General features: G+C 49.5%; 8 protein-coding genes across 8 annotated transcripts; 3 read left to right on the top strand and 5 right to left on the bottom strand.

Moving 5' to 3' along the window:
• Window positions 1-416: 416 nt before the first annotated feature.
• Window positions 417-2436, bottom strand: GIQ15_00105 (uncharacterized protein; the record flags this gene model as incomplete). The annotated part of the gene is made up of 3 exons (XM_033547522.1): window positions 417-1843; window positions 1919-2140; window positions 2274-2436. The coding sequence occupies 3 exons, from the start codon at window positions 2434-2436 to the stop codon at window positions 417-419; spliced, it is 1812 nt and encodes a 603-aa protein (XP_033408473.1).
• Window positions 2437-4122: 1686 nt separating this feature from the next.
• GIQ15_00104 (uncharacterized protein) lies at window positions 4123-4875 on the top strand (the record flags this gene model as incomplete). The annotated part of the gene is made up of 1 exon (XM_033547521.1): window positions 4123-4875. One exon carries the CDS (start codon window positions 4123-4125, stop codon window positions 4873-4875), a length of 753 nt encoding a protein of 250 aa, XP_033408472.1.
• Window positions 4876-5543: 668 nt separating this feature from the next.
• On the bottom strand, window positions 5544-8107 carry GIQ15_00103 (uncharacterized protein; the record flags this gene model as incomplete). Its single annotated transcript, XM_033547520.1, has 3 exons — window positions 5544-5764; window positions 5832-8040; window positions 8090-8107. The coding sequence occupies 3 exons, from the start codon at window positions 8105-8107 to the stop codon at window positions 5544-5546; spliced, it is 2448 nt and encodes an 815-aa protein (XP_033408471.1).
• A 1044-nt stretch (window positions 8108-9151) lies between these two features.
• Window positions 9152-12300, bottom strand: GIQ15_00102 (uncharacterized protein; the record flags this gene model as incomplete). Its single annotated transcript, XM_033547519.1, has 3 exons — window positions 9152-10773; window positions 11574-11925; window positions 12007-12300. 3 exons carry the CDS (start codon window positions 12298-12300, stop codon window positions 9152-9154), a joined length of 2268 nt encoding a protein of 755 aa, XP_033408470.1.
• A 168-nt stretch (window positions 12301-12468) lies between these two features.
• GIQ15_00101 (40S ribosomal protein S10-A) lies at window positions 12469-13366 on the top strand (the record flags this gene model as incomplete). The annotated part of the gene is made up of 5 exons (XM_033547518.1): window positions 12469-12497; window positions 12639-12689; window positions 12747-12796; window positions 12856-12926; window positions 12983-13366. The coding sequence occupies 5 exons, from the start codon at window positions 12469-12471 to the stop codon at window positions 13364-13366; spliced, it is 585 nt and encodes a 194-aa protein (XP_033408469.1).
• A 231-nt stretch (window positions 13367-13597) lies between these two features.
• On the bottom strand, window positions 13598-15064 carry GIQ15_00100 (N-carbamoyl-L-amino acid hydrolase; the record flags this gene model as incomplete). Its single annotated transcript, XM_033547517.1, has 3 exons — window positions 13598-14531; window positions 14583-14897; window positions 14949-15064. The coding sequence occupies 3 exons, from the start codon at window positions 15062-15064 to the stop codon at window positions 13598-13600; spliced, it is 1365 nt and encodes a 454-aa protein (XP_033408468.1).
• A 1790-nt stretch (window positions 15065-16854) lies between these two features.
• Window positions 16855-18402, bottom strand: GIQ15_00099 (phosphatidylinositol transfer protein CSR1; the record flags this gene model as incomplete). The annotated part of the gene is made up of 3 exons (XM_033547516.1): window positions 16855-17481; window positions 17534-17575; window positions 17629-18402. The coding sequence occupies 3 exons, from the start codon at window positions 18400-18402 to the stop codon at window positions 16855-16857; spliced, it is 1443 nt and encodes a 480-aa protein (XP_033408467.1).
• A 281-nt stretch (window positions 18403-18683) lies between these two features.
• On the top strand, window positions 18684-20207 carry GIQ15_00098 (uncharacterized protein; the record flags this gene model as incomplete). Its single annotated transcript, XM_033547515.1, has 7 exons — window positions 18684-18720; window positions 18866-18988; window positions 19059-19429; window positions 19493-19556; window positions 19621-19684; window positions 19750-19806; window positions 20180-20207. The coding sequence occupies 7 exons, from the start codon at window positions 18684-18686 to the stop codon at window positions 20205-20207; spliced, it is 744 nt and encodes a 247-aa protein (XP_033408466.1).
• Window positions 20208-20365: the final 158 nt, after the last annotated feature.

Genomic DNA, 20365 nt, shown 5'->3' with positions numbered 1-20365 from the left:
GTTATAGATGGTCAAGCGGCGGCCTGGAGCTGCATCTTCATGGACGGAAGAGAACGCTGCCACGTCTGTCGGCGACTCCCCTTCTCTCGTGTGTGCGAACTGGACCAGAGTGCCTTGAGGGTGAGGCTACAGGCATGATTTGCCATGGGCGATGCCGTGGTTACGACTAGCGATTCCATGACGCTTACACATGAAGCTCGCGGAGTCTAGTGGTAGGTTGCTCCCTCAACCAGAGTTCAGGCGTGATCGAGGCAGCCAAACAGGGCAAACAGCCATCATGACCTCCTCAGGCGATACTACGACCATCGCTACGGGCTGATATATGAATATTATATCTAGACAACAGCTACCATGCAGCGTATCCGATGCTCTCGCTGCAGGAAGATCATCTAGAGTTCATCGTTAACCTACACTCCCTATTCAGTCTCGTCCTCGCCCTCTTCCTCGCCCTCGTCCGGAGCATCGGAACCAAACTCGAGAATCACCCACTGACAGAACTTTTCAAATTCAACGTTCCAGTTCCGGATGCGTTCGGCCTTCTGCCCGGACCCGGTTATCCCTCTCTTGATGTCTGCCAGCCAGTCTGCGTTCTTTTGATCCTCAAAGCAGCTCCAGCGGAGAGAATTCTCCGCCATGGTAGCAAGGCCGGAGAGACCAACGTTCTCTAGCCCGTTCAGCACTTGACAGAAGTCATGCGTGAGTCCATTCTTACCGTGGCCTAGCATCGCCGGGTCGTCGTTGCAGAGTGACACGGCAACGCCTCTGGATAGCAGGGCCGGCAGCGGATGAGACATGATCGAGCTGGTAAACCGTAGGACCTCGTTCGAGATCGGACAGCATTCGACCATGATCTTCTTCTCCTTGACCAGGTCGATCAGGAGAGGGTGCTTGTAGAGAGAGAATGCGTGTCCGATTCTGCGTGTGCCCAGGAGGATGGCGTCGTAGAGGTTTGAGTCGGTCTCGTCTCCGTCCCCCAGACACTCCCCTGCATGGAACATGAACGGAATTTCCACGCCTTCCACCGCACATTGCTTTTTAAACCAAAACAGGACAGGAATCATATCCACCAGAGTTCTCCCGTCGTCTTCACGCCCTACCAGATCGAAGCCGCAGATAAGCTCGGGAAATTGCAGCTTCGTCATTATACACTCCTTCATGCTCTCCACTATATCACGGTTCGTGTGACTCCGCATGGTCGTCCATATCATACGAGCTCCATGGAACCCTTGGCCGGCCTCGGAGGCTTTGAAATTCTCGATTTCTTCTTCAAACGCTTCGAATATGGAGTCAAAGGTAGGGTCGGGCTCTTCGCATCTATCACGGCGATATTCAAATCCGAAAGCCAGGCGAAATTCAACATATCGAACGCCATCTTCGTTTAGCTCAGCCAACATATGCTTGAGACATGCGCGGAATATCGGTTCGTAGTAGAGCATTGCGTCTACAACCTGGAATTTCTGGTCTAGAATATCCCAGATCGCAGCACATCCGTGGTGATGACTTAGTGATACCTCTTTTTCAATCGTGCATCTTCCCTTCAACCAGTCGTGAAACCCCTTCACCCCGCCCTCTGGAAACTGATCCGCTGCTTCCTTCACTGGGATGAATGAGAGTGGTTTATAGGCTGAGTTCCAGATGCTAATAGTGTCGGATCCAGGCTTCTCGACACCCCTCAAGTTCTGTGGCTTGGAAAAGTATTGAAAGTGCAGCGGAGAATATTTGAGGTTTCCTCCTGTTGTCAGTGGCCTATCTGACGCAATGTGCATACCAGGCAAAGACATTACTTGATCCACAAGCACATCTAAATTAACCATAGCCTCCAAATGTCCATGTAATAAAGCTCCTTTAGACCAGATAGTTAGCTAATTACTCTGCCTCTCATCACATAGTCCTCAGTTAGGATATCGAGGAGACTCACCCTTGGGCATCTTCTTCACAATCTTCCATAGATCAGTACCCTCCATCCTGTCCCTAGCCAGTCGAAACATCATTCCTGGATAAAGCACCGTATCCTCCGCTTTAGCTATATTCTCTTCCGCATCCTTAGTCCAGACAGTTTTTAGTTCTCTGTCTCGAACATGGGAAATGATTCGGCATGCTTCTCTGGCAGAGGGCGACATGCATTTTAGAAAATTGGCATCTATAAGAGATCCATCAGTATTCAATCCAGCCCAGTCAGATAGATATGCAGCATCAGCAATTCCTTGGACGTATCCGAAGGTGCCGATCCGCGAGTTCAAGAAGCGGAATCAGATATCCAGGTTGCTGTTTACCATGTCTCTGCTTCTTCTCTTCCTGAATCAAGGCTCTTCTTCCGTGTAAATATTGCTGAATGAACTGATCTTTGAATTGGGGTATGCCATCCTCTACTTCCCAATCAGAAACCTCACTTCCATCATCTTCACCAGGCTGCTTGGTATCTATAAGATGGTCCATTTTCTCATAGGTTGATAGATGTTGTTACTCCTAACCTTCTGCAATAAATCATTCCATGAGAGAATTTCAATAAAAGCAAGAGTGAAGACAGGGAATGGTCTTTGATATGAACAGGATCGGTATTGTAGTTGCCAGGCAGCAACTCCCCCGCTAAATAGCAGCCGGAAGACAGTGGAACTCCTGGGAAGCTTAAATATAAAAGCATTTATCTATATATTTATGCAACAACACATCTCCCTTTTATATTTAGAGACTTACTTCAGGCTACAGGTGCATAACTACTCTGTATCTGGTCCAATCGCACGGAAGATGCGAAGATGCATGGCTCTGTAGCCTTGGGCGTTATATCTTATTCCAATCACAGTGTTTTCTCTTTTCACAACTAAAGGAACTTATAAACATCACCTCACCTGCAATGGTATGCTTTCCCGCTAATGGCATCTACTTCGATGCTTTCAAAAACACGACTGTCGTTTTTGAACAAGGGACTCCCAACGAACATGCTTGGATTTCAAAGGAGAAAATCCAAGAGCGTCGTGTGTCCTTCCATGGAATACAATCTGAAGTTATGAGAGTTTTCGAAACTACTCTATTATATAGGCCTAGTTCTCACTCTGTTGCAATATTGAAAATTTATATGCAGTAAGTCGAGTTTTCTATCCTGGATTTTAGAGATTCTGTCTTCATTTATTGTATAAAGTTTACTGATGCTTCTCCTTCATCTTCAGGTTACTAGGTCAGGGTGGTCCCAGCAAGACAGCAAACCCTAGCCAGGAGATATTCTCACCCCGGGCATTCAACTATGGGCCAAAAGAAGTAGAGTGCTTAGAGAAGCTAACAGCCTCTAATTGCCCGGTATCTCCAAAGCTCCTGGATGTGTTATCTACCACACAAACTGAAGGTATGTGGCTTCCAGGCGGGAATATCTTATATACCCTTATGGAGAGGTTGCCAGGCAACTCTCCGTTGGAATTCTGGGATTTGTCTCGGGAGGAGCGCGATGAACTTCGCGAAGCATTTCTGGACTCTTTCTTGTAAGTGAAGCCTTACTTGACCTTTCGTTGCATTCCTTGGCTAATTCTGGTGTCGGGGGGCCTAGGACGTTGGCTCAGCATGGTGTAAGGCATATAAACCCTGGAAAAAGGAATCTATTGTGGGATAAAGAAGCCAAAAAATGGTATGCCTCCGATCCCTAACATGAAAGTATAGAGTTGTTGCCTAATAGATATACCCTCTCAATTAGCTATATCATAGACTACGAGGAGTGGTCGCCTTATGAGCTAGACATAGCTCCTGATGGAGGGGTGCTTTACCCAACCCGGAGGCTCACGAATTGGGAACTTGTTAGAAGGCTGAAGCGCACGGAATATGTTTGGTAGAGGAATCGCTTTGGAGTTATGAACAATATTTTCATACGATTATCGCAAGATATGATTATATAATCACACTAAGAGTTTCAATATCACGTGACATACTAACCTCCAAAATTTTGAAGCTTCGATGCATCCTGAGAGACAAAAGACAGAGCGCTTGGAGAAACCATACTTCGGCTCGCTCTCACCCTTCTGAAGGCGTCTAATTTGTGCTTGTTGCACCAGATACAGCTGCATTGACTTCAAAAACGACGCACTTCCTACTTTTTCCACGAGGCCGTACCGTGGGCGTGCCTACGAGACCGGATCAATCATGAACTCCTCGACAAGCAGCCAACTTCTTCGAATATGCGGAATGCCATTCTCTCAATCGCTCACTAGATCGGCTGCCCCTTCATTATCCTCGGTCCTTCGGCATGCACAACCTCTAGCAACAACGACAACAGGCAGTCTTGCTAGACATGGCCTCGCACCCGCTCAATCGCGCTCCTCGCTCTTTTCCACTTATCCATCAGCCCGATCTCAGGTGCCAGACACAGACTCAATCCCTACAACAACCACTCCACCGACATCTGTCCCCCTTCCGCACGGCGTAAGCCGTAGCTTTGGTACTGTCATTTCCGCCGGCCGTATGCAACGCACCGTTCGCGTGGAACATATAAACATCAAGTTCAACAAACAAGTCCAGAAACGCTTTGCTGTAAAGGAGACGTACAAGGTCTCTGATCCGCGCAACTCACTACGAGTAGGTGATAAAATTGAATTCTGGAGCGGGCGACGTGTGAGTAAACATGTCCGACACGTGGTGGAAAGGATTGTGGTGCCGTTTGGAACACCAATTGAGGATCGGCCTCCCGTTATGACCTATTCGGAAAGATTGGAATCGGAGCTAAACGCTAGAAAGGAGAGGAGACTTAGGAGGATGGGGTTGGATAAAGATCAAGCTGCCGATGTTGAAGTTACGGGAGAGGTAAAGATTGGGAGGATCAGGGAACGAGTTATGAAGAGATTGGAGCGCGAAGAGGAGAGGCAACTGGGCGCAAAGGAGCTGAACGTGGCCCAATAGACATGGTAGCTTTTGTTATAATCTTTCGTTAGAAGTCGATTACGGTTGCAGTCCTCTTGACGGACATAGAAACCTTTAAGGTTCAATGTATTAGTAGTTCATAGCACGAATATTGTATATTAAAATCAAATCCTTAAGAATCAAAATGTTGAATAGGTTGAATACCTACCTGACCCTTTAACTAATAATAGCTTCAAAAATTGCCCTGCCCTCTTTACGACTATCAATACTAGAGATCAGGCAAGAATTTGAATGATATCAGTTAACATAATGAGCAAGTAAAAAAGTAGTTATAAGAGCATAAATCCTTGACCTTTCTTTTACTCTCGCTGCATAGAATGATAAATTTAAGGCACCCTCCAGGCGCAGTCGCCATGCCAAACCTTAGAGAAATAGGAAACCCAATGTAAGACCGAACGAGAATGCCCCTCGAACCCATCTCTGTCCCATACCTTAACACCATGGCGTAGCGAACGAGATCCAAGGAGAAACTCCCGAGTGAAACGCCAACGAAAACCTCATGCGATGCAGTTCCAAACAGTCGAGATGAACAACATTGTTCATAGGACCTCACAAACAGATAACGATAAGAATATTTTCCAGACAACAAAATGCAAGGAGAGAAACATATATATAAGAGAAGGGGAGCAACTCGAAATAAGCAGGGTTTAACCCCCTCTTTCCCCAAAGTCCTTTGCCCATGCCTCATATCGACTTAGTCCCTCCTTGTTTACGCTGGGCCGAATGGAGTATAGGGAGGCTTCAAAATCCCCGAATGTGATAGGAGGAATCTGTTCCATTGGTGTCTGAAGAAGGTCTTCACCTAGGTTTCGTAGCGGTCCCATGGCAGCATCTTTCGCAAGGGCAGTGATATCAGAGCCAGAAAAGCCTAGAGCAAACGTTAGATATTGATTGAACGAGGAATATCATATTGGTTGCGTGGGTTGTTTGCTTACCGTCGGTGACTTTGACAATTACATTGATATCATCATCTGAGAGCTCATGTTTCTGATGACTGAGTAGTTTTTGGAATTGTAGTTTTCGTACTTCGGCCTCTGGGAGTGGTATATACTGCCTACGAACAAACCGACGCCGAGCTGCGTCATCTATATCCCAAGGCATGTTTGTTGCGGCTAGGACTAGAACTCGCGTCGCGTCGCCTAGTTTCTTCTCCTTTTCAGACTGTTCTCTGCCCGCAGCAGCTCGTTGTAGATCAGACCATTGGATAAGAAACTCGGTCTTTAATCTTCGGGAGGCCTCCGCTTCACCAGCCTTTGAACGGCAGGAGAGCAAGGAGTCTATTTCGTCGACGAAAATGATAGACGGAGCTAACACTTTTGCCAATACAAAGAGAGCCCGAACAAGCTTCTCGCTTTCTCCGTGCCATTTAGACGTTAGGCTGGAGGCTGAAACCGAAAAGAAGGTGGATTTCGATTCTGTGGCGACCGCCCTTGCTAACATGGTTTTGCCGGTTCCCGGTGGTCCAAAGAGTAGCATACCTCTGGCTGGCTCACGAAGTCCCATAAATAAATCCGGCCGGAGGAAAGGGTATACGACGGCCTCCTTTAATGCTTTCTTTGCAGGTTCTAGCCCGGCAACATCATCCCAGTGAACTTCGTCTCCACGGACTACGATCTCGTTAAGAATTTGCTTTGCGGCTTCCCTGTCAACCCCCTTAGGCAAATTGCTCATTACTCCTCCAAAGCTTTGGTCGTAACCAAGTTCATTCGTTAACGCATCTTCATCTTCATCCACGTTCCTAACTTCTTCCTGAGAAGGTGTGTCTACCGACAATCTATTAGATTTCGATACTACTCTTTGCTGCCCAACTACCGGACGCTGTGCTGTCACCGGAGTCTGGGAGGCTAGATGCCTGGCTCTACCATCGGTGGGCGAGTCTTCGCCATTGGTCTCGACATCTCGAATAACGTCCTTTCCATTTGGCCTAGGTTTGGATGGAGCAGAGTTGGTTTTAACAACCCGTCTTTGGCCAGCGTCATCCAGAACTGCCTTGTTTGTGCGAGTTTGAGGGTTAGTAGAAACTGGGATAGAGCGCGGGAGTTCGACGGTCGAGCTCCTAGTTGAAATTGGCGGCCTGTGGTTCCCGTTCTGAGTGGGACTATACCCTGTATCTTGCTTTGTATCCGACTGCTTCCATTTATCGAATGGGTTCGCCTTAAGGTCAGGGGAAGGGTCGAGGAAACCGTTATGAGATTCTCCTTCAGTAGGTCTTTGAGCAGCAGCGGCTGCCGCGGCAGCACCAGCAGCCAAGCTTGCAGCCGCATGATCTCCCGAAATTCTCCGTGTTAAGGGAGGCCCTGAGAAATAATCCGAGCGGTAAGCCCCTCGGGTGGACATTGGGGTTTCTTCAATAGAATGTCGACTGGGTAAAGCGTCTCTCCGGGAGCCCGAGTCACTTGATGTACTCTTACGCGGAGTTGACGGTGCGGACTCGTTTCCAGACGAAGCTTGCGCATTTTTTGACGAGCCCGAGTGCGTGACAAAGCTCCAAGCCAAACCTGCTGCTTTGGAAGCAGCTGGCCTCGAATGTTTGCGAGGAGGTGTGCTCGATCCTGATGATGATTTTGAATCCTTACCACGCAGAGTCGTGAGCAACGTCTTTTTCTTCTCCGGATTTGCCTGCCGATGCATATCGTCCCTCGACGAAGGTACCGGAAGTATAGGCGGCGATGGCAAGGAATCCAGCCCTAGCCCACGTACATCACTTGAACTGCTTTGGGGTGTTTGTGTCATCGAGTTCAAGCTTGACTGACTGTGCATTGTAGGGCGAGGTGGCAAAGCCGGCGGCCGTGACAGCTCAGGATAACTTATGGAGGGAATGGTTCCGCCTCCAATCCAACCCGTGGTGCTCCCACCTAGTTTCTGCGGTCCAGTCACTGGAGGTCGTGATTTTTCTAGTTTCCCCTTTGAAATTGGCGTAGTCTTTGGATCAGGGTCCATGCCGGCTTCCTTGCGACTTTCTCGTAACGTCTCTAACAGGCTTACTCTTTCTTTGCACTGTAGTTCTAACTCGCGCAAAGCATCTTGCAGACCTCGCTCCGTATCATTTTTGGGGACATATGTCAACGGAACTTTATGGGCGTTGTGGTAGTAAATCGTGTCTAGCGCAGACTTCCAAGCTCGTAATGCCTCTGACTCGTTATTCTAGGAAGAAAGAAAAAAAAGGATATTAGCAAGGTAATACACCTCATACAGCTCCCCCATGGTCCATTGCGCAAAAGATAGTTCCCCCGAACCAGTCAGATATATAGCCGGAATTTGCGGATTGCGGGGCATTGATAGCTTTCGGAAAATCAAAGGAAAAGAAATGAGAATAATACCTGGCCCTCAAAATAGACAGCTGTAGAGCACATCAAATAACTGTCATCGTATGTCTTCTGCATAGAAGACGAAGGCTTGGGACGCATCATGGCGGCGGTGGGCATGCCAGGACTTTTCTCACCCCATGTGTCTATGTCGGGCACTCAGAGCTCATCAAGAATACTGGAAAACAGTCCTGCGGATTCGGTATAGGCGGTCACAAGAGGGTTAAAAAAGAAATGCACACAATGGAGAGAAAGAAAGAGCCCGATCTCTGGTTCAGTCGACACAGGTCCACTGTTTCAACAGTGGGAAGTTGAACTCTGCGGGATATCGGCGTTTAGCCGGACGATGGAATTAGGGAGAGATCAGGCGCGGGAACAGGAGACCCAAGGGTGCAGACGGCTTGAGGAACCCGAACTCTGCTGAATATCAGACTGTGCATCGAGTGATTCTGATATATTGCCCGGTTCGGCCTTTCTCGAACTTCGGCGGAAGTACATCATTTCAGACGCCGCCACACCGGGACCTCGCGCCGCTTTATTCAGTTAGTCAGCGGGAAAAAACGTCACCAGAAAACGACAACGCGGACGGCATCGATGAATATATCTCGATACTGGGAATTACACTGGTGGATGGCCGTCTGCGCCATGACGTTCGCCTGGTGGCAGAAGAAGCAAGGAAACAGACTGCCCTGGCCATCCGTCGTCGTATTCTGTGGAGATCTCCCCTTGTCTTAGTTGAAATGACCTGATCATCGAACGTCGTCGACACTGGGCTCTTCTATATATTCGCTATATCCTACATCTCTATAATTATAATACAGATTATCCAGATCGCTAGTTGTACAAGAAAGAAAGGGACTGCTAAACTCCGCTCCATGCACAAATTTTGAGAATTTAGTCAAAAACAGGAAACGACGGAGCCTTCCAAAGTAGTATATGGCATGAAGATTTCAGCGCCTCGGACGGCGAATCTTCGTTGGAGGGCGCCTCGACTTGGCCAGACGCTTTTGTTCTTTCTGTGCTCGATGCTTCAGGTTAAAGGCATAAGTGCACAGTGGCATCCGGCTACCAACGAATTTTCCAAGAGGGCTGAATAGCTCAACCTTCGGGAAGTCATAGGGATCTCGGTGTTTTGTCCTGACTTGAGCCGTAAGCTCTACCCATCCGCATCCCTCGATGAGAATATCAACCCCCATAACCCTGTAAAGCGGAGATAGCTCTCCTGAGGCTAGCGGTTTTGCGTATTTCTTCGTGACATCATATTTCAACTCGACTATCCCCGCAGAAGTAATTTGTTCTCCGATCCCTTCCTTTGCGATATTTCCAGTCGGACATTGTCGTTGCTGCGTTATCATCTCAGCCGCCTTGTCTTTACTGGTAACGTGGGCCTCCAGGGAAAGAAAGGGAGCTGCCAACACAACCTCCCTCTCCTCGAGTGGCTTGATTTCTATCAAGCCACCAAGGAGCAGTGACTGGGTGGGCTTGATTGATACCTGGGTTGGTCTCGGACGGCTCGTCATCACCAGGTCAGACTTGTGATTGTCCTGTACAAACTCGTCGAGCCCAGAACGGAAAAGACCGGGCAAATCAATAACTTCGCCGCGATGCTTATCAAATGGTATCCTGATAGGGGAAGCAGTGGTTCCCGGACGAGAAGAGTCAATTGGGAGATTGGGGAACGGGACCTCTTTTCGAAGCGGCGGTAGTAACACAGCTGCTCCAGCCTCGTCACTCTCCGCTTCTTCAAATTGAGGAGCGACCTCGTCCACGGAAGAACGTCCTACGACCGTCACGCCGCCCTGACTCCGGACTTTCCTCTGGTACCGCGGAACTGTCTTTGGGAAGACGGATGTGATTAGTTTGCTTTTGCCGACGTTCACCTTGCCGACCATCCACACGCCACCGCCTTGCCTCCAAATATCTTCTTTTATTTCCTTAGTCCACCAGCCCCTGTACGAGCTAACCATATGGACGTTCCCTAATCTTATGCCATGCTCTCTGCGGTCTAACGTTTCCCGTAGTATCTGTACCATATCCTGCATCAGGGAATCTGCTTGCGGTTTCACGTTCGATAACAGATCAGCTCGTGTGATAATAAAGTTGATCTCGGCAAGACGGCGATTGGATCCGTATTTCTGTGCTTGTGATCTGCGGTTCTGGCTGCGCTGCGGTTGTATTGGCATATATCGCTGAAGACTCGGGATCACCGAGAGTGGGAAATCGGCGGCGTCGAGAACGTGGTAGATATAATTGTTTTGAAAAGGAGATTCGTCGATTAGATCGCGTATGTAAGATAACGTAGGGTATGGTATAGGAGCACCCTTGCCATGGTTTATTAAATTATGGCATCGATCACAAAGTGGGATCTCTGCTTCCTTGGATTCCTGCGCGGGTTTCTTCTCCGGCTGTGGGTTGACCAAGACACTTCCACCTGGCTCTTGATCTTTGACGATTTGTTGAATGTAGTTTTTCACTGGTTTCCGGGTGACGGTATAAAATCCAGGCTCTTCAGGGTATACCCATTGTGTTAATGCGCCGCAACCATGACACGTTTTGGGAAGCGCCCATGCATCTACACTTGGAGCAGCAACCTCAGTGCTTTCGGTAGAGTTATATAACCATTGCTGTCTCGGAATTAAAGAGGTCTTTGGTCGTGTGGTTGATGTTTTATAGGGCTGTAGAGCGCGCCATCCTGAAAAACAGCGGACAGGAGTGTGCCTTCGAGGAAAAAGCGGGAGTAGGCGCTGTAGAGTATTTCGAGACTGAGATCTAAAGATAGGAATTATCATCGCGCATTCATCTCTCTGCCCTGAATGCTATAGACGGTTTGGAAGAGCTCGTTCTGCAAAAAGCTGTCTTGAAGATTGGATCTGGAAATCTTTCTTATCGACGGAATATCATTATTCCGATATCGCCGTGGATCCACCCTTGATAGGTCCGATATGGAACTAGATATCGCGGATTTGATGTAAAGGCAGTGAGATGGCAGAAGATACAGAGTGATCAGCTTCATAGTAAAGTGTTAATATTACACATAAGGCAAAAGGCTATTCATAATTGTGCCGTTTCCGTTTCATTACTCATATTTGCGCCAGAATGAGACAAAACAACAGCGAAGTCAACGACGAGTAGCGACTAGTTTTGCAGGTAGTCAGGCCTTTGCTTTCCCCTTGCCTTTGATATCCTCTTCGGCACTACTACCGGCTTCGTCGTCTTCATCTGACATTAGTTCATCCTCGTCATCCTCGTCGTCGAACCCAAAATACCGCCGGACTGGTTTCTTCACGTTTGTGGCTGCTTCAGCCGGGGTGATATCTTCATCGAAATCTTCCATATCGCTGTCTTCGCTTGCGCCTGCCGACCCTCCACTACCACTACTCCCGCTCGCGCTAGGTGTCGAGCTGCCCAATAAATTTCCAGCAAGGTTGTCCTTCCAAACTCCCCCCTTCATCGCCTGTAGCACAGCGTCCCTTGCCTTCTCACTCATCTCTTCCTTATCCTCCATCCAGGCGCCGTCGACTTTGCCTTTCCCTTCACCGTTGCGGATCTCCTGCTCCTTCTTCTCTGCGGCGGCAACAGCAGCTTCCCACCTCCTCTTTCGCGCTTCTTTTTCTTTCTTATCCATCTCCGGCTTCAAGGCAAGATATTCAGCCAGCGCCTTCGCTTCCTTTATAGTCCGTAGGCGACGGCCATCGAGATTTCGATTAGACCCGGTGTTCGCATCCTGATTTCCCTTTCGTCGACTGGACATTCGACCTCCGGCAGCTCGGAGCTGCGAGCCGAAACCACCTTTGCCTCCGCATACACGAACACTGAGTCGAAGAGGTAGGAACGTGGATGTTGCATTTTGTTCGTCATCTTTGATTTCTGGGATGAGGCTGGTAAGTTTGGCTGGCGAGGAGAGGTGAACTTGCTTGTTGCTCGTGGTTGTCAAGATAAGAGGCGATGACTGGGCGGTAAGCGGGAAAGGCAGATACGAGCTTATTTTATCGGTGAGGTCTATGATAGATGAAGTCGATGGTAGAGGTATAGCCAAGGTCGGAGGGAGTGACAGCCCAGGGAACGATGATAGAAGGACGTTGATGGTAGATGGCGCCATGGTGAGAGGTCTGATCGAGCAGTTTCTAGAGAATGCAACACTTGGTATCGTTTATCTAGTCACGTAACTAGTAACAAGACACTCAGACGTGAATTGGAATAGATATCACCGTTGAAGACGAGGTTGATAACTTTCGGTCCTTCAATGTTGCCGCTTTGAGAACCGCGAATGAAGCTTCGGGGCTGGGCTCACGTGATGTGAGCCATCTAGATCATGTGATATTCTTAGATAATCAATTAGGGCAAGTTGTTCGCGAACCCTAAAACTTTCCCTACACACTTTTTATCCAGCTTATCGAGAGGTTTACCTACATCAACCACCTGCACCACTAACTACAGATCGCATTGTCAAAAGCGATTCCCCGAAAAGCGCCAGGAACTCGCGACAATGTAAGTAGAGAATTCGCATCATGCAGAGCCGCACATGCGCTAACTGTCGATTTACAGGCTTATTCCAAAGGCTGACCGCAAGCTCATCCACGAGTACCTCTTCCGCGGTATGCAACGTTCTAGCCGTCATATTTAAAAGGGATTTCCAACTAATTCTCTTCTTCAGAGGGTGTACTCGTGGCCAAGAAGGACTACAACTTGCCCAAACACACCGACATTGACACCAAGAACCTCTATGTACGTCTCCGATGTTAAAAATAATACTATATCCAATACTTACGGCCATGATACAGGTCATCAAAGCCTGCCAGTCTTTGACTTCTCGAGGCTACCTCAAGACCCGTTTCTCGTGGCAGTACTACTACTACACCCTCACCCCCGAGGGTCTCGACTACCTCCGCGAATGGCTCCACCTGCCAGCTGAGATTGTGCCAGCCACGCACATCAAGCAGCAGCGTTCGCACGCTCCCCCACGCGGTATGATGGGCGGCGAAGAGCGCGAGAGACGTCCTGGCGGTCGTGGTGGCCCCCGTGGCGACCGTGGTGACCGTGACGGTGGCTACAGACGCCGTGAAGGCGCTGAGGGCAAGGAAGGCGGTGCTCCTGGTGAATTCGCCCCATCTTTCCGTGGCGGATTCGGCCGTGGACGCGGTGGTGCCCCAGCCCCATCCTCTTAAATTACCTATCAACGTCTTCGACAGGAAGGAGATGTAAATCTACCTTTTTGTCTGCATGATGGGAATGATATTGGATGATGGAATATGAAACAAAAACAAAAATTACAATTATGACGATAGTTAGATACATATATCAATGGCATTTTCTTCGTCAAAAGCAAGGGCCCTATGGGTTTTCATTTCTTCTGGTTGAGTTCTTATTCTAAAGAGGGTGGTAGGCTTTGTATAAGTCTACTGGAATCTCCTCCGGTCATATCTGACGACAGCTTGTAAAATGACAGACGCGCCATTCACACAGTCCTCGGCGGAGGAGAACTCCTCTGGGTGATGACTGACTCCGTCCTTGCACGGAACAAACACCATACTCGTGGGGACCCTCTTGTTAGTGAACACGCTATCATGTCCAGCTCCACTGCGAATAGTTCTATACAGAGACTCCGGGTTCGGTTTATCGGCCACCACAGCCTTGGCTGACTCGGTAACGCACTCGATGCAGCTGGGATCAAACTTCGTGGCCGGAGTTTCAAAGTCAAGCTGCCACTCTACACGGCACGGTTTACCTATCTCCTTCCCTTCCTCGGCGGCAATAGCATCGAATTCCTTCCTCAATGCAGCATCCACGACCTCTACATCCTCTATTTCTGGACCACGGATGTCGAAGCTGAAACTGACGAATCCCGGAACAGTGTTGACGCTGCCTGGCTTAACGTCGACTATTCCAACGCTGGCAAGACAGCCGTGCTTATCAGCCACTTCACGGGCACGAACCATCATTCTTGCAGAGGCGTACATGGCATCAGCTCGGTGTCGGAAAGCAGTGCTGCCTGTATGGCAGTCTCTTCCGGTTACGTTGATGCGGTACCAACGGTATGCCTGTACTCCGGTGACGACACCGACATGCTGGCCAGCAGTGACGAGATGAGGTCCCTGTTCGATGTGAAGTTCGAAATGGGCAGCCATGGGGGAGGATTTGTATGAACATGGAATGGTGCCCAGGTAGCTGATCTTCTCTAGAGCGGATTTCATCGACTCAGGGGCTGATGCGGCCGATGGGAGAGACGCGACGGTTGGTACCTCGAGGAGAGAATGTGCAGTCTCCAGAGGTATGCTCTCGGCCCAGACACCGGCAGAGATCATGCTCTTGGGGAAACGGGCTCCCTCTTCGCTGTTTTTCATCCGTCAGCTTGGGATATATAACATCTGGGTGAGTACTAACTTTGTCCAGTTCACGACACCAACACCGCCCTCAGTTTCAATCCCTTTCTCCTCGAGGACCTTCAGCATCTCGATACCGGCGCACACGCCGAGGATACCGTCATATCTCCCGCCCGTGGGCTGTGTGTCTAGATGGCTTCCGATGAAAGTTGCCGGCACATCTGCTCTCCTGCTGGGCCGGACAGCAAAGATGTTCCCCATGCTATCGACCGTGACCTTGCATCCGAGTGCCTTGGTCGTCTCCACGAACCAGTCTCGAACTTGCTTGTCCTCTTGCGATAGTGCGAGACGGGCCATGCCTGTCTCGGTTGGATGGCTACAGTAAGCGTTAGAAGGAGTATATCAGCTGGGAGACTGGACTGCTTACTCTCCCCATCTAACCCCCGATCCCCATTGACAGCTATGGTGTATCCAGTCCTGCAGTCTCTCCTTGTTGGCTCTCAAGCCGGAGACATCTGCTTCAGACAGCTCAGTAGTCAACATGTTGTATCAATATATATGTAGGTACGTGGTTAATATGTCACGAACAAGCAGCATATATCACCGTTATATAGAGCCGAGTGGGGTGCGGAGAAACGCCGGTTGGACTATACGACTGCCGAAGCCGAAGTTGTAACTGACAGGGCGTATCTCGATCGTAACTAATAGCATCAGAGTAGTCTCTACCATCTACTATCTACATCATATATATCTATATCCACATCTATATCTATCCTTATTCAAGAGTACACTGTAGGCACGCAAGCCGGTGATGCCACGCACCATCTGCCTCCTCCTCGACACCCATAAACCCGTTTTCCTCGTTTCTTTTTGCATGAGTCGACAGGGAGAGGAAAGTCAAAACTCCCGGTGCAAAAAATAAAACTATCGACCGACTGTTGTCGATATAAGGGGGTTCAAAGATTGAGGAGCGGAGTATCATGGGCAAAACCACGGCCATCTCTGGTAAAAGGCAAGAAATGGATTCTGAGCTAGTTTGTCCCACTCCTCCCCATTTCGCCCCTGACTTCCTTATACGCTAGCCCTGGCCCGGGGACAGCCCGAGTTCGAGCCTGGCACGCCGCGCTTTATTTCCCCACTACACCCTACTCTACTTCATCCACCATAGACACTACACTACCTACTTCTTCCATAGACACGACACAGTACACGACAAGACAAGACAGACATATAAGACAGAGGTATAAGACTCCCGATGGCTTCCTCCGCCGCCTGTGTCTTCTGCAAGATCGTCAAAGGTGCGTGAACCAAGCCCAGATCCAGCTCTACTCCGTATACTCACATCGATAGGTGACATCCCATGCATGAAACTCTTCGAGAGCGAGCGAGTCCTCGCCTTCCTGGACATCGAACCGCTCAGCAGAGGCCATGCAGTCAGTTCTACCGGCTCGGGCAGTCTACATCATATGCTGACTCGGTTCTCTCCAGCTTGTGATCCCAAAGTACCACGGTGCTAAGCTCACTGACATCCCGGATGCAGACCTCACTGAGCTCTTGGTGCGTCAACTACTCTTGCCCTTCCGCTGAGCCGATGAGATACTGACTCCCATCCTAGCCGGTTGCAAAGAAAGTCGCCCTCGCCACGGGTGCTACCGACTTCAACATCCTCCAGAACAACGGCAGGATAGCCCATCAGGTCGTGGACCATGTACGTCCCCCCGCTCGTTGAAGATCAATTGCTAATCAATTGCTAACTAACTGGTTCTAGGTTCATTTTCACATGGTACGCTGCTCACTATCACTCTCTCTGCATTAACTGACGACTGACGGCTCTCTAGATCCCAAAACCAAACGAAACGCAGGGTCTTGGCGTTGTCTGGCCCATCATGGGAGCAGACAAGGCCGCCCTAGCAGAGCTCTGGGAAGAGCTCAAGGCCAAGATGTAATTACTCGCCACTCTATGTTGAAAATAGTGCTTTAGCAGGAAGGGTATCTCATTGTAGTATATGTGCTCGAGTAGATATCATACTTCAATTCAAGAAACAAAAGAAAAACAAACATGTCCCAAAGTTCAAGTCTAAAGTACAGCCCCCCAATATTGTTTCCCCTTTGGGGAAATGCAGAACAAATGAAAACCGAAAACCATTAATCCCCCCCGCCATACGTGATATGTAATATGTTGCTTCCGAAATCTACCCAGGCACACGAAAGAGTATAAGGATGTGCCGAGAGCGAATAAATACCCTACGCAGGCAACCACGAGGATAGTCATATATGCACAGACAAGAGAAAGAAAAACGCCAGACTTAGATGTATATACGCCAAAGGTAGGATCATGCTGACAACTTGGCTTGTTCGGCTACCGGGACTGCCGCTGGAGCTGTTTCTCCGTTGGCCTTTTCCGACATCTGTGGTGTAGACGATAGTTCTCTGGCCTCCTTCGACGGAGGGAGAGCGCCTAGACGGTCATACATCGACTTGGCCCGGATATACGGATCCAACTGCCAGTAGTTGGTGCGGAGTTTGTCCGCCACCTCATTCCTGGTCTTGCGTATGTCCGCTGCCCCGTCTGTCGAAGGGTTAGACCTGGAAGATGCCCAGGAGAGCGTTGCGTTCTGGAATTCCTTGGCTATCTCTCTCCGCGTCTTTAATAATTCGTCACGGCGACCGGTATCCTTTTGCTTTTCGTTTTCGCCCGCAACCGGTTCGATATATTTATATTGATAATCGTCGTCGCCGCCTAGTTCTTTGAGAATGTTGCTGCGCGGGATGAGAGCTTCGAGGTCCTCGGTCGTTTTCGTGAAATGGATTTTGGCAGCGACCACGGGGTCAAGCCAACCTCTGATAACGGACCATATGCCGGAGAATATCCAGGGTGCCTTGTGCACGAGAACCATGCCCAAGCTTTCGGGGTAATTGGCTTCGAAGCACTGGATCATGAATTTTACGGGGGCATAGTCCTGTTCACCGTTAGTATATCGATGTTAATAAGTTAAAGGGGCCGGTACATACCATATTTGCCAATGAAAAATCGGTCATATCGAAAACAAGGGCCTATTGATTGTAATTAGAAACAGCTTCGGTAAAGAGCCACAAGTTGAACATACAGCAGTTTCTATCGGGCTTTGTAGCAGCAGTCTAGACGTCTCAATGAGGTAGACGGTGTATCGCTGAAGACTGGCCTCGTTATGGGCCCCAATTCGATGCAGGCGCACTCGGATATAGCAGATAGGCCGTCCAAGCTTGTCGGTACCATGGATGAAGCTCTCGCCGAGGTGAAGGAGTTTTGCAAAATCCTCAGCTTCTTGCTTCTCTGCCGGGTCCTCGCTTTTACTCTCCGCCTCCATATAACTATCCCCTTTGACCATGATGTCGTCATCGAGATGCATCGTCTGTGATCGCCATCTGAATGCGGACACCAACATCACCAAGGCGCGGTTAACGTCATACTTCCGCGCACGAAGGAACCGGAGCAACAGTGCATCGGGGTGATCGTGTTTGACCATGTCCCAGAACGCAAGTCGTAGATCTTCCGGAGACGTATCCTTTAGAGCCTCGAAAAACTCCTTGGTCTCGCCATATTTATCTTCTGCATCGCATATTTTCAAGTTCGAAATTGAGTTCGCCGGACTGTCTGATGGCGACTCGTTCACACTCTCACTCTTCCTGCTAAAGATGCCCAATCTCTTCTTGGGCTTCTTGGGGTCTGGAGTGCTGGCATCAGAGGGCGTCACACTCCCGCCATTCGGCTGATCTGTGTCCGAACCGTCGCTCGCAACAACCCCGCAGACTCTGAGAAGCGCAATCCAAAAGTCTTGCAGTTTTTCTTCCTCCTCCTTCGTCAAGTTCCCAATGTGTCCGGTGGGGTTTTCTTCCGGCATTATGTCAAAGAGGTGCGGGACGTCAATTTGCTTCGGTAACGATACAGCCGGGAGAGCTGGGTGATGGTGCTCAGGGGCTCGTATATATAGCGCACCAAGAGCAAGCCCACCGCATAGAAGGAGAGCGGAAAGAGATAGTGTCCAGATGGAGGACGCCTGTGCGATTTGCACCCTCGGAACTGCGCGGGAGGAGAACGGTGCCCGAGGAGACGGGGGATTCCTATGGCTAGGGATATGCAGCTGGGGTCGGGCCAAACGCCTAGGAACGGCCGGTCTGATCAATGCGAAGGGCGATTGATGCAATATATGGACTGAACGGTAAGGGAGTCGGTTGCGCATATGTATTTCGGCAGGATAGACGGGGGGGACAGAACTAGTGAGCGGGGGAGAAGTCAGGAGAGGAGCCCGGGAGCGGAATAAGAAGAAGCAAAGAGAGAATACGAACTCCGCTAATCCGGGGCAGAGACGAAAGGAGAGAAGGAAAAGTCAGATCGATCAAGGGTTGAGGGCGAAGTTCTGCGGTGTTCCTGGTTTGTTTCCAGCGACCAAGAATCCGATCTCAAAGATGCGCCGGAGGGGACTTCACGTGATTCCATGTGGATGTACTTTATATCGAGATTCAAGATGAAGATGCGAACTCTTTACTCCATCTATAGCAACAGGGATAGATAATATTACACACCGTCTCGCATACCACGACGAGGGTATAATGGAACCAGGCAGGAGACCGCGGTCTACCTCTCGTCCGCGGCCGTCATCGCGTCCAACCACGCCGCTCCGGTCCAGCTCCAGGACCTCTCTACGCGATGCACACAGATACAATGCCAGTGTCGGTGCAGGCGCCTCGAGGCCGGCCATCAACAGCCTAGAGCCGCAGTTTGCTGAACTCGCCGACTCAATGGCAGATCTGGAGGAGAATTTCGTCCATCTCCAGCTGATGCATGAGAGTCTGGCGAGGTTCAACGAGAGCTTTGCGAGCTTCTTATATGGGCTCAACATGAATGCATTCTGTGTAGATTTCCCAGAGGTGCGTTGGTCTATACACGCTTTGGTAGCGTTTGATGTCGTATCTAACCTAGCTATTGATTAGACACCCATTCCAGAGTCGTTTACCCGGTTTAAGGAGAGAGAAAAAGCAAGGGAGAAAGAGAACGGTATACACGCATTTTATGCTACCACCGCCCTACCTCGATGCAAGGCTAATTGACAACGAACTAGATTTGCAAGCTGCTTCAGAACAACAATACCAGCCTACCTCACACGACGGCGAAACCACTTTCCTGTAAGCCGTGCCGTGCCAGTCGTGAGATTCTAAATTGCTTCAGGTTAACATGTTAATCTATGCAGGACCACGGATACCTCGTTCGTCGATAACCCTCCCAACACTAGTAAATCGTCCTTGAGGTACGCAACACCCTCTGCGGCCTCGAAAAGGACACCTGCCTCGAGCTCCACCCGTGGCTCGAGTTCGGGCCGTTATACAACTAGAGGAACTTCGTCAACCGGGCGGCAACGAGGGAGCAAACTGGCACGCCCGAGGGGTAGAGGTATAGGCTGAGACTGGCAAACCGGACGTAGGATACACCAGTCACGGAGAAGAAATAGAACAGTCGATATAAACTCGTACGGGATCACCTACAACCTTACAACCACCTGCATACTGCAACTACCCCAACAAGAAATGTTGCTCTGCAGAGTCCAGTTACATACTGGTCGAAGGTATGATTTGCTATCAAACTTACCCAGCGTTGTCAAAAGTGACTGGTCTTTTTACCAGAGAGCAGCTAGGACACCCTCCAGATTGACACCCATGAGAACCTCTTACGCTTCTTGTGAAGCGACATGATAAAGGCTTAGTCGCAAGAACTTTATGTCGATTGCATATATCCTCGACAAGTCCCTGCATAAGTCAAAGATAACAAATTAAGGATCAACGCCTTCTGGCTGATGTTCACGTTCATGA

Source organism: Arthroderma uncinatum, assembly GCF_011692745.1.
Source record: "Arthroderma uncinatum strain CBS 119779 chromosome Unknown scaffold1, whole genome shotgun sequence".
NCBI classification, from domain to species: domain Eukaryota; kingdom Fungi; phylum Ascomycota; class Eurotiomycetes; order Onygenales; family Arthrodermataceae; genus Arthroderma; species Arthroderma uncinatum.
Note: the sequence above shows the minus strand (reverse complement) of the source record. Positions and strands in the feature narration are given on the sequence as shown.